This window comes from Taeniopygia guttata, chromosome 5 (assembly GCF_048771995.1).
Source record: "Taeniopygia guttata chromosome 5, bTaeGut7.mat, whole genome shotgun sequence".
NCBI lineage: Eukaryota > Metazoa > Chordata > Aves > Passeriformes > Estrildidae > Taeniopygia > Taeniopygia guttata.
In genome coordinates, this window is record NC_133030.1 from 11119573 (window position 1) to 11132041 (window position 12469).

The 12469-nt window shown below is 43.8% G+C and overlaps 1 protein-coding gene across 2 annotated transcripts in view; it reads right to left on the reverse strand.

The window, feature by feature from the left end:
- Positions 1–281: 281 nt before the first annotated feature.
- FADS1 (fatty acid desaturase 1) overlaps positions 282–12469 on the reverse strand; it is a 54699-nt gene continuing 42511 nt past the window's right edge. Inside the window, exons 1-12 of one of the 2 annotated variants that reach the window (XM_030275354.4) lie at positions 8293–9577; positions 6751–6861; positions 5814–6011; positions 5341–5442; positions 5054–5182; positions 4160–4220; positions 3400–3476; positions 3003–3100; positions 2266–2362; positions 1920–1999; positions 1129–1254; positions 282–902 (exon numbers count right to left, since the gene is read on the reverse strand). In XM_030275354.4, coding sequence (XP_030131214.4) covers positions 851–902; positions 1129–1254; positions 1920–1999; positions 2266–2362; positions 3003–3100; positions 3400–3476; positions 4160–4220; positions 5054–5182; positions 5341–5442; positions 5814–6011; positions 6751–6861; positions 8293–8562 — 1401 coding nt within the window. In that variant the 5' untranslated portion in view covers positions 8563–9577 and the 3' untranslated portion in view covers positions 282–850. Of the gene's footprint in view, positions 903–1128; positions 1255–1919; positions 2000–2265; positions 2363–3002; positions 3101–3399; positions 3477–4159; positions 4221–5053; positions 5183–5340; positions 5443–5813; positions 6012–6750; positions 6862–8292; positions 9578–12469 lie in introns of those variants that run through there. The other variant, XM_072929535.1, reaches the window with a different exon arrangement.

Genomic DNA, 12469 nt, shown 5'->3' on the forward strand with positions numbered 1-12469 from the left:
AAATCTGATCTAATCTTGGTTTAGCTGCAACAGCAAGTTTTGGATTTGACCAAATGTCTGTAGGTGATTTATTTTACTTTTGGTTTACCTTTCTGTAGTATAATCTTAGTCCTGTATAGGTGGGGAGTGTATGTGGAGTGTGCACATGTCTCAGCCCAACACGAAGTACAAAAAAACCTCTCAAACCAGATAAATTTTGAAGAGAGCAGAGGCCTTAAGCTGGTTTTCAACCCATGTGTTTCTTGGCCTTGTGACAATGAGGATGCTCTAGAGAACAGCAATGAAAACACATTTATGTTTTTATTCACTGCATGTGCACTTGCTACAGTCTAAGTGTTGTTTGTAGTTTATCATAATTTATTGTAGTTTAAGCACATTGGTGGAACACCATGTTAATCCAAAATCCTTTGCAGTTTCAAATTCAAGTAAGCAAATGCTGTATCAAGCATTACACCTTCCACATGAGGAAAACAAACAAAAAAAAAAACCAAACCAACAAAACCCATGATCAGAGGTCTCTGACATGAAGTTATGCGTGTGCAGCTCCACCAGTCCATGATCTGACTTGAGCCCACGCCCAGGCTCAGAAATGCTCAGACTCAGTCAGCAAAGAGCTCCCTCCTCTCCTAACAATTCACCTTCTGCTTGCCCTGCCCACTCTTAACATATTTGAACCATAACCCTAGGAAAAACTAGAAGAAAAATTCAGGCAGCTTCATCCCTATTGGAATTTTATCCCTCAGTCCTTACTCACTTTGTTCTGCCAGAGCGTCCCTTGTGATCCCTGCCCCTCAGCTTGCTGGGAACGCAGCCGTGGCAGGCTCTGAATGGTAGCACCAAGCTTTGTCCTTTATTTGTGCAGGTAGGCATCGTGCCAGAGCTCTCCTGAGGTCTTCAGGGAGCTGGGAGAGAGAGAGAGGACACATCACAGGGCTGCTCAGGGGAGTCGTGCTGGGACAAGGGAATGAGGTTTTGTCTGCTCATTTCCCAGAATCCCACAATAAGCTGAGACCCACAAAGATCTCTCCCCAAGAATCACCATGTGCCTATGAGGGTAAAAGGAGAGCAGCTCTTGCTTTTAGGAATCCAGTCTCTCCTGCATCCTTTTGGGGGTTTATTTTTACTCACTGCACAATGTCTGCGAAGGCTGTAAGCAGAGGCTTGCACTGGTACTCAATGCCATGCTTGGCACAAAGGGACTTCACCAGAGGGGCCACCTTCCAGTAGTTGTGCCGTGGCATGGAGGGGAACAGGCTGTAAACAGGAGACAGGCAAGCTTCACAGGAAATCCTAGCCATTAGTGCTTCCCAGGAGTCACCCAGCTCACAATGAGACGGGTCTGTAGCTGCTCCTAGCTCTTCTTTCCCTCTGCTGTGCTTTTAGCACAAGGAACTGGTAGGAATTTCCTGCTTTCCCCTCTGTTCTTTTCCCCACAGTTTGTCTCCAAATTAAATGATGTTTATAGAAAAAATTGCTTTTCCCTCCCTCCCTTTTTCCAGAAGTAGCACAAAGGAGGAGATGAGCCCATCCTTCATCCTTGCATATCTCACTCTAATAAGTAACAGAAAAAAAAAAAAAAAATTTTGCAGAGGTGGCTTTAAACTCCTGTTTAAAGACTAAAACCAGGTGCTTTAACCAGGACATTTCCATTGATCCTACTACTTGGGGTTAACTCTATTGCTGTCCTTGCATGGATCCTGCCCCTGTTCCCTTTTCTCTTGTCATCCTGTGGATCCAGTGAAAGTTTTGAATGACATGATTCTCTTAAATTCAAGTATTAAAGGCAAACTCATTGGTACCCCACAACTGTTTGTAGAATTCAGAGCAAAAAAATAATAAGGAAGGAAAAAGAGAGAAGGAAAAATATTTTTAAAAAAGGAGGAGGGGAAAGAAAATTCCCTCTTGGGGTGAATACTCACTGATGCTCAATCTGGAAGTTGAGGTGCCCTGTGAACCAGTCATTGAAGAGTGACTGCTCCACGTTGCAGGTTGCCTGGAGCTAAAGGAGGGGAGAGGAAAGCAGAGTCAGAGACAGGTCAGAGTATGTTTAGGAACCAGAGCTCGACCTGGATTTAATTTTGGATTGCCCACGACTGTGCCACTGCTGTACTCCTTTACCTTTTCCATGACTGAATCCATCAGCCTATTAACCTTCAACTCCCAGCCACCAACAGACCTCCCCCTTGATGCAACAGGAGACCTGATTATGGTTAAAATTTGTACCTGTATGGCCACAATTCTTAAGAAGGGAAAAAAATCTTTTACCTGAGTAGACATCCAGTCCAAATTCTTGTCATAGTCGATATCCATTGGGATGTGGTTCATCTGTGAGACCCAGACAAACCAGCTGCTCTCCAGCATCCTGTGCAATGAGATGAGAGAATTCAGTGCTGGGTGAGCAGGTCAGCGAGGAGCCATTGAAATAATGGCAAAGCCAGACTTAAAGACATGACTGAGCACTAGCCTTGCTAAGCCAGCACCTGGAAGGACTTCCAAACCCTGGAAGTTTCATTATTTCCTCATGAAACTCATTATTACATGTTTTGTTATAACACTAACAGGTATTCAACTTGTTTTATCTGTAGCCAAGGCCCAAACGGATTGGAATCAGTGAAATGGTCCAAGAATGGTCCAAGAATGCTGACCATTCAAGTCAGTGCTGCTGGATAATACCTAGGCATTTGCAAGCCCAGGCTAAGCTATTTTGTTTAAATGTTCTCTTTGAGCAGCAGCAGACCCAACACCCAAAGCACTGAATGTTATATGAGGTAAATATTTCTCAATTTGGCCAGCACTCAGTGAAATCTCTTCGTTGCCACAGCTAATGGGGCAACACAAAACTCGCACTGGCAATTGAACTAAAGAATTTATTAATTAAAAAGTAGGCAAAAAATTAGGTGACAAAGGAGAATGTGGAAATGAAAACATAGAGAAAGGCAGGCAGGTACAGATGGAAAGAATGCATAGACAAAAGGCTGAAGAAGCTTCTAAAGACACATCACCTGAATATAAAATAATATGCCAGGAGACTCTTTGTTTCTAATAAAGATCCATAAGTATAAAAGAATCTGATGTAGAAGGTCAGCATCCAGACCAAGTCCTACCAAAACCAGAGACAACAAGAAAAGCATGTCTTTATAAATTACATTTGCTTATTTATTTTTTACAGCTTCATACTATAGGTATAAAAGAACAATTTACTTTCAGCTTTGACAGTTTGCTTATTTTTTTAATGGAATAATCTAGAACAATCAACACAAGCCTGTGATAGTTTCTCACAGCTTGCTGCAGGAGGTGAATCTGGACATTCTTGCCCAGCAAGGACCTGGCTTCATGCTCAGAAGGAAGGCTGAAGGTCCCCATCTGACTACTTTTGGTCACACAAGTAGCAGTACTCACCACCCAGTACTTCTTTGTGTAGGCAATGTAGAATGTGTGGCAGTGGAAGTAGGTGGGGAACAGGAGGGGAGGAAGAGCTGGAAAGAAAAATTCATCACTGGTGACATCATGGACTGAGAGTGACAACATCAGCCTGGGAGGGAAGGGTCCTGAATTCCTGCTCAATCTGGAGAACATTCCAGGTTAGGATGCTAGGATGGTTTAGTGCCTTAAAACATTTGTAGGTCTGTCCATTAATCTGAGAGTTCTTACAAACCTCAGATTTAATCATAGGCTCTTGACTGAGGAACAGCCACAAATGTTTATTTTGAGAAGTGGCTTCCACAGCCCAAAGCTTATCTGGCTCCTTATTCCTTAGTGCAAAGCCGGGCAACAACAGGAATGCATATGAAATCCCTTGTGTATCAGGGATTGTTGAAGAACTCAAATTCAGCCTTCCAAAAGGACATCTCACTTGCACTTAAAAACCCAAGAAACCAAAGCAAACCAAACCAAAAAACCTGAAACCCACAGACTTTGATACTACTGAAAGATATGGCATGGCATCATAACCCAGAGCCTCTGTGGAGAATGTGGGAGATCTGGGATAAGATGGGTCAGGTCTTCAACTCTTCCAAAACTCTAGATGTTATATCTTGGCTTTTTATTGTGTTCTTTGACTCAGGCACCATTGTTTTTCTCAAGTTCTCCAGGTCAAAAGTAGAATCTCCAAGCCCCTTTAATACTTCTCAGGGAATTGCAGGAGGATAGAGATACTCACTGATGAAGAAGTATTTGTGTTGGTGGTTGTAGGGCATGTATTTTTTCTTTTTGATCCCAAGCTGTGAGAAAAAAAAAATCCAAGAAAAAACAAATTAGTGGAGACCAAGCAATTTTCACAGGTAACTTGCTCTTTTCCATTTTTTTTTTTTCCAGAGGGACTCTTCTTGTACACTTCCCACAACTCTCATTCCTTTTTTCATTATTCATTTTGTGAAGAATTAGATATATCAAGGCTGAGTTATGTTAGTGGTCAGAAATATGTATTTTCTCTCATTTTCCCCCTTATTTCTTCTCTGATTCTCTAAACTTAAATAGCAGTTCCACGATGGCATGGAGAAGAATATTTGACTGCTGTAGCTGCTGTGATGGGATCTCAAGACAGGATCTACAGCCAAAGGTTGATCAGCACTCTTAGGTTGTCACTCCTGGCAGTGTCCAAACAGAACAAACTAAGAATATCCTACATGGTCCAACAAATTCTGCCCAACTGGAGTTCCAGGAACAGCCCTGGCTTTTTCAGTCCTGCTGTTCCTGTCACAGCAATCTCTCCTAGAAGACATCAAAGCTACCCCTTTGACTGAGCCTCATACATTAATATTAAAATAATAATTCCAGGCTGATTGTAGCCATGCCTTACAGTGATTGATGTTTACAAGTTACTTAATGATCATTAATTACTGCGTTCTTCTAGGTCATTAGGTTTCTCCAACCATTAATGTGCTTTTCCACCTTATATACAATGCCCTTACATCATGTCTAATTTATTTACGTCAATGTATCAGCTGTTTAAGACATTCTTACAAGGCCTTAGTGTGGACTGTGGAGAAATAAACCTCTTTACAGAAGCTGCCATCACACCTTAGTTTTAGACTTCCCACACCCACTCACTGACCTCCACAGAGAATTTCTTCCCCAAAGTGAAGAGGAAAGGGTGCATATCAATGTCAGGGTCCTTGTGGAAGCAGTTGGGTTTGGCATGGTGCTGGGAGTGCAGGAGAGTCCACCACTTGGCCGAGGCCCCCTGTTCAAGGGAAGAACAAAGCATGAAAAGCACTTTCAGAGCCAGAATTCCCTTTACCTCCTGCCCCTAATCCCTCCATCAGTGTTGCACATGCTCCAGAGAGTCTCCAGAACACACATTTCTACAGGAAAACCCTCAGAACTTTTCCAGGGACTCACAATCAAATGGCACATCACAAACTTGTGTAGCAAGTGGTTCCACTTGGTTTTCCTGAATACTGAGAGGTGTCCTAAATCATGCTGTAACCAGGAAGCCTGGACCTGGAGTAGAAGAAAGAAAACTTTAGGAGGGGAGAAAAAGAGGAATTGAGACAGGGATGGTGCCACACTCATCCTTTGCTTTGAAATATTAAGATTTATTTTCCAGACACTGCTCCCAAGTCACCAGCAGAAAGGGACTGTGGAATCCTGACAGTCCCAAGGCTTCCCCCAGAATATATCTTGCTGAAAGAATCCCAAACTAAGTTTAGTGTGAGCTCCCCACATGCAAAATTTCTTCTTGGTATCCAGATAGTGGCTGTGTTTTTATGACAAAGTGAAACTGTGCCAAGTGAGGAAGCAAAGGACAAGAAACTGCTCACGTGTGTGCGCGTAGGTTGGTGCAAGTCCACACCATGGCATTCATTGCTCACCTGGGAAATGGTCAGCAGCAGCAGGGAGAAAACGAAGGGCAGTAAGGATGTCCCAAAGTAGAAGAGGATGAGCCAAGCAGCTGTATCCAAGAGCAGGATGTGAGCCAGGAGCAGGAAGAAGAAGAGTTGGTTTGGCTCTAGGAGTCCCATTCTTTCGACTGTAGCGCGCAATTCCCGGAAATCTTTCACCAGCATTTCCTGGGGGAAGCATCAGGGTTACAATTCTCTGGTTTTAGAGAGCATCACTGCAGCCTCATAACCTGAAAACCACTTTAATGAGGGGGAGAAAGAACAAAGGATCTGGCTAAAAGGGCAAGAGCTGGGTTTAATAAACATTATCATAGTTCTCCTACAGCTTTTTGTTGAGGAGCCAGGAGCAGCTATCACAATGTCTGCATCCCAATCCCTAAAACAAATCCTCCTCAGTGCTTCTTCCGTCAAGTCCTTGGCAGGCAGCAGAGGGCTCAGCTGGAAGTTGTGTTTAGTGAAAGATGCACTTTGTGTGCATGAACTTCGCATGCCACCTTGTGGTAGGTCTTTGCATGAAATTATTCCTTCTATTGTCTTCACTTTTCCCTTCCCAGGATTAACAGGGGAGGGTTAAACACACCTGCAGCTGAAGGAGAATATTTATTCTCCAAGATTATTCCTTTTCCTTTTGGTTAGCTCTCCCTCAAAAAAGGGAAAAAAGAGGTGATAACTCTGCTATTTAGGGAGAGAGGCTGTAGAAAAATTAATCTTCAGGAACTTCATTCTCAACCACAGAATGTGGATTTAGACTCATATTTACACATTGTTTTTAAGTAGTAGCCAAAAAAAAATGTGAGCAACCTGGTTCCTATTGCTCCAGGAGCTATGCTGATAGAGAAGAACAAGGTGTAATCTCAGAATATTTTCCTTTAGTCTCCTTTGATCTGTTTTGTAAGGACAGACTTACATTTTTAGTGGGCTCAATGCTGGGTTGGTCTGGTGCCAGCTCCCCAATCTGCAGTGGCTTCAAGTACTTGCTCACCAGCACCTTGTCAACGTGGAATGCCACAAAGGCATCCTGCAAAGGCACAGCAACAAAGGAAAAAAAATCCAGAATTTGTTAAAAAAAAAAAAAAAAATTGCCTTTTGAATCACTTCATTTCTGGAAGTGTCCAAGGCCAGCTTGAAGTAACTTGGTCTGGTGAAAGGCATCCTTTCTTTTTTATCCTTTGTGAGAGAACACCACAACAAAAATCAGCACCAAGAGGACTCCACAGTTTCAGTGTGCAGTGTCACCCTTTCTAAAATGTTGGCATTAATTATACTCATTTTTTTTCATTCTTCAGGTTCCTCTGCTCATTGAGAGCCTTCTGTGCTTCTCATCCTCTCCTGAGCTGCCACCTTTCTTGGGTTTCTGCTTTTGGTTAAAATCTCCCAGGTCAACTAAGATAATGTCTTAATTTTTCATAACCTACATCCAAAAGATTAAGCAATGGACCTAATGCAAGATGGACAGACATGAAAGTGGCTCAGGCCCTGCAGGGCTTAATGATTTGGACATGGAACCAACTACCTACCAAACTGGCTCAGATCCCAGAAACAAAATATCTTGTTCATCCATTGTCTGGGATTTTCCAGCAATGTAAAATGGAAGAAATCTGGCACTAGTAACTCAAGAAATAAGTGATGAAATTACAGAATGCAAAGTTCAACTAATACACAACTTGAAATTTAAACCTTATGTACTGAAAATTATTTTGATTTCTTGAGCCTCAAATATCCCTTATATATGGAAAAAAATGCTGCAACTCACAGCAACTGCACAAGCAAGAGCAGAAGATAAGAGGAATCCTGAAGACTTAAGGATCGCAGAATGGTTTGGGTTGGAAGGGACCTTTAAAGCTCCTCTAATCCATCCCCTCCCCCCTGCAATGAGCAGGGACATCTTCAGCTACATCAGATTGCTCCATCCCACCTGGACTTGGAGGTGTCTGGGGATGGGAAATCTCTGGGTGACCCATGCCAATGTTTCACCACCCTCATCAACAAAACCTTCTTCCTTATATCCAATCTAAATTGATGCTCTTTTAGTTTAAAGCTATTCTCCTTTGTCCCGTCCCTCCGGGCCCTTGTCCAAAGTCCCTCTCTGGTTCTCTTGGAGACCTTAAGGTAGTGGAAAGGGCTCTGAGCTCTTCCTGGAGCCTTCTCGTCCCCAGGCTGAACACTCCCTAGCAGAGGTGCTCCAGTCCTCTGAGCATCTCCATGTGCTCCTCTGCTCTCGCTCCAGCTGTTGCTCTGATTTAGCTGGAGCAAAAACGCTCAGATCCCGTTCCCGTGGGCTGCATCTCCTCATTTGCCCTTTCCCATGGCATGGGGATGGCGAGGCTCGCACGGAGCGGTCACACTTCGCTCTCCCGACTCTGTCCCATACCTCGATTCCCACTCCCAAGCTCCCTCCGCACGACTTTCCCCGGCCGCATCCCGGTCTCCCCATCCCCGCTCCGCTCACCGTGGCGTCCTGCCCGGCGTGGCTGACGAGGAGCCGGGCCCCTCCCGGGTGCCTCCGGTAGAAGTGGCTGATGTCGTACACCTTCCTGTGGATCACCAGCCAGCGCTCCTGCGGTGCCGGCCCCCGCCCGTTCCGCTGCCCGATCTCCTCCCAGGTGAAGCGCCGCATCCCCGCTGCGGGGGCTCTGTCCCTGTCCCCATCCCTGTCCCCATCCCGCGGCGATGCCATCCTGCCTCCTGCCCTCCTCCCGCCGTGCCTGCAGCCCCGCATCCCGCTCCGCCGTGGCTTTTAAGGGAGGGAGCCGCCCCAGCGCCACTCCCCGCCTCCTCCACCCGCTCCAGCTCCTCCAGGTTGGGTCTGCCTCCCAAAATTGCCCCTTTCCCACCCTGGTGCTGCATTCCTAAAGTCCTCAGGTAGTACCCTCAGGTAGGGGGTACCTGACTGCTTAGGCGGGGTCCTCAGCAAGTTAATTCCATTCCCAGGACGGGCTCAGACAGGGAAAACTTCCCTTAAAATACTCCGCTGATTAACCAGAAAAAATATCACTCTGTAGCTTTGCTTTTGATGTTGCAGTCCACAAACCCTTCGGATGAAACATGAATTAGGCATATTCTTATGTCCTACTAAAAAAACCCAGAAACCAAACCACCCCAATCTCCAGAAAACTCAGTATAATAGTTAGCACCTGATGAAACCCTGTATTTCAGTCCAGTTTGCCAACATTCACAGTGAGCCGGGAGATCCCACAGAGCCCGTGGCAGGAATAATCCTCGAAGCTCTGCCCTGGATGCTTCTGTTACCTTGGATAAACCTGGGATGGCACACATGGAATGTTGTACCAGGTTCTGATAGCAGGTTGTGAAACTGCTGTTTCTTCCCCTCCCACTGCCCCCTTTTTGTTGGTAAAATTATTAATTAGATTTGTGGACTCCAGGAAATGAGCATTAATTGCAGAACAACACTTGGTGCCATTTTTCCTTTCCCTCTAAACAGTCACAACATCTACATAATTTCCTCTTGTCAAAACAGACCCAATCTTGAAAATTAAAACTGTGATTGACTGAATGATTTCTTTATCCTGTAGAAAACCACCTGTTAAAACCCACAACAGCAACAACCCAGATGGAGGAGCCTGTCCAAAATTAGGACAGGTTTTTCAAAATACATTAATTAATTTATCTGAGATACCATCTTTTGATGATTAATTAATTTGAACTGATTTCTTTACATTTATAATATTTCTCATGCATCTATTTGCCCTTTTATTTTTTCCCCTCAGTGCTTGTTTGCTCTTGAGTCTACTTGTGCTGGTAAAGCTCACACTTGATAATGATCCTGCAGTCTAGATTTCCAAAAGAAATGCTGATGCAAAAGAAGAAATCTCATCTCGTTATCTCAAACTGTTTACACAATACTTCTGGCTCTTCTCCTTTACAGGAAGGTGTGAAAATCCTAAAGCCGGTTTCTCAGCCCAGCTCCCAGAGACAACCAGTGCAATAAGGTGCCTTAAAAAGAAGTTTAATAGTTGTTATCACCAACCTGTTTCTTTGCTTGTCCCCTGTCACAGTAGGCACCATTTCCTCCTGATTCCTGGGCTTTGTCATTCCTTTAGGCTCACATTTGGTGCTTTTTACAGAATGTGTTTTTATAACATATGAGATAAACCACACTTCCAGCACACCAGCACATACCTTCAGGAGTGCAGCACAACTCCTTCCTTTTAGCTTCTCCTCTTACACTGAATACTCAATACTGAATATTCAGCAGAAAAGAAGGAAGAATCCACCCCCTTCTTGTCCCGTGCCCCTTAGCTACTTTATGGAATTCTTAAGGTGGGAAAAGACCTCCAAGATCATGGAGTCCAACCTTCAAGATCATCAGCCCAAGCTTTCTCTGATCCTGAAATCCTGCACAAGGTTAAATAGCTCCCACTGGGTCAATAAGTCAAGCAGGCAAAAGCTCCCTCCCCAAAGGGTTTTTAGTGTATGGAGCACAAAAAATAACCCCAAACATGGCAATTTCTGTGCACAATTCCAGTACCTAAAGAGCCTCCAAGAGAGCTGGAGAGGGACTTTTTACAGTGGCTTGGAGTGACAGGACAAGGGGGAATGGCTTCAAAGGGACAGAAGGCAGGGTTAGATGGGATGGATTTTGGGAAAAAATTCTTCCCTGTGAGGGTGGGGAGGTCCTGGCACAAGGTGCCCAGAGAAGCTGTGGCTGCCCCATGCCTGGAAGTGTTCCAGGCCAGGTTGGACAAGGCTTGAGCCTGGGGATGTCAGGAGACAAGCACAAGCTTAGCTGGAGTTTTAGATTTTTTTAAAAACTGTCCTCAAGCACCCAAAATGGTAGCAAGGTTTTAAGACCTTGCATGGATTTATGTCAAGCACTTGGATAACTGAAACTTTCATTACCTCAGGATGAGCCAGGTAACCTGCTGAGAGAAAGAGCTGCCTGTCGAATGCAGGACACTCATGACATTATCACTGTCAGACGCTGCTGTGATAGGTCCATTGTAGCAGCAGGTCCTTCCAAGGGGGACAATCCATTTGGGAACAAACCCTTCATTAATCTGCACCACAGCCCTTACATCACCAAGGTTCCAGCTCCTCAGTTTTCCACCCACATTAAGCAGCACTGATTGGTTTTGCAACCTGTCTTTTCACAATCAAGACATTAACTGCTAAAAAGATAAGAATCAAATTATGACTGGATAGCTACCTGATAAGCATTGTTCCTTCACACATCCCACATCTTTATGCTCCTGTATTGTAACTTCAGGTGAACCCGGTGGGAAGAGATGATGATGTCTGACTCCAGTTCAGAAGGCTGAATGATTTCTTTATTATAACTATACTATAATGCATTAATATACTATTTAAAGGAGATACTAAAATACATACCTACTTTTTCTAACTACCATATCTAACTAACTCACAACTCTTGACCCTCTCTGGAGAGTCCAGACCCAGGTGGCTTGGATTGGCCATCAGGCTCCAACAATCCTCACCTGAATCCAGTCAAGCAGTCACCCCAGGTAAACAATTCTCCAAACACACTCCACATGGGAAAACAAGGAGCAGAATAGAAATTGTTTTCTCTTTCTTTCCTCTGTGCTCCTCTATGAAAAATCCTGAAAGAAAGAACAAAGTGCCTGCCACACTCCTGTAATCCAGTCTTCCTTTCCTTGGATTGTACCAAAGCTGCATGATGGTCCTTTCTGGAACTTTTGTCTTAATACATATGTCATCAAGCCTGGAAAAAAAAAAAAAAGAAAAAGAAAAAGAAAAATATTTGGGGCAAAGCTAAATTGACTTTTTTTTCAGATTAAAATCTGTTTTTTTTCCAAACTGAGCTGTTGCACTTCCTAAGTGATGAATATATTTGCTGACTGTCAAAGGAATTCCATTAGTTCCCTTTCTGCATGTTATGAACGTGGTAGATTCTGGAGAGAAACATTGATTAGATGACTGACACCAAAGGCATGAGGAGGTCAAGCACCCTCATAAATGAACAAACAGGAATCTCCTCTCTCTTAGAGGCAGGAGAAAATAGAACAGAATGGAAACAATGGAATATGTCAGTTGAGTTGATTGCAAGGGACTATAATTTAATCACTTAGATCATTTAGCTCACTACAAATATCGTGCCTGACCACTTCATGGCTGACCAAAAGTTAAAGTCTCTACCATTGCTTAAATGCTTCTTAAACACTTCCAGGTTTAGAGCATCACTCACCTCTTGAGGAAAAAGGAAAAAAAAATTAAAGGAGCACTAATTAAGCTGAGTAACTTAGAGCAAAACATAAATAAAAATATAAATAAATTATTAAACATAAACAAATAAACCACTTAGTCATAAAAATGTAATTTATAGAAGAATGCAAATTGTATCACCCCTGTTCCTTCTTTTTCTTTTCTTATTCTTTCATGTGGTGCAACTCCTTAGAGGAATGTCCTCTATTCATTCCTCATTATTCCTAGCAGGATGGGAGCAAGTCCTTGGAGTTTGCAGCACACTGGAAGGTACACGATGGCAGACACTTTTGAGGGTCCTGATATCCTGCTGCTGAGGACAGGTAGAGCAAATAATGCTGTTTTGGTGACAGTTTAGCCACAGGGGCGCAGGGCAGGGCTTTCCTCCTGCCAGAGTGGGGTGATTAAAGAAGGGTTCTAGGGAG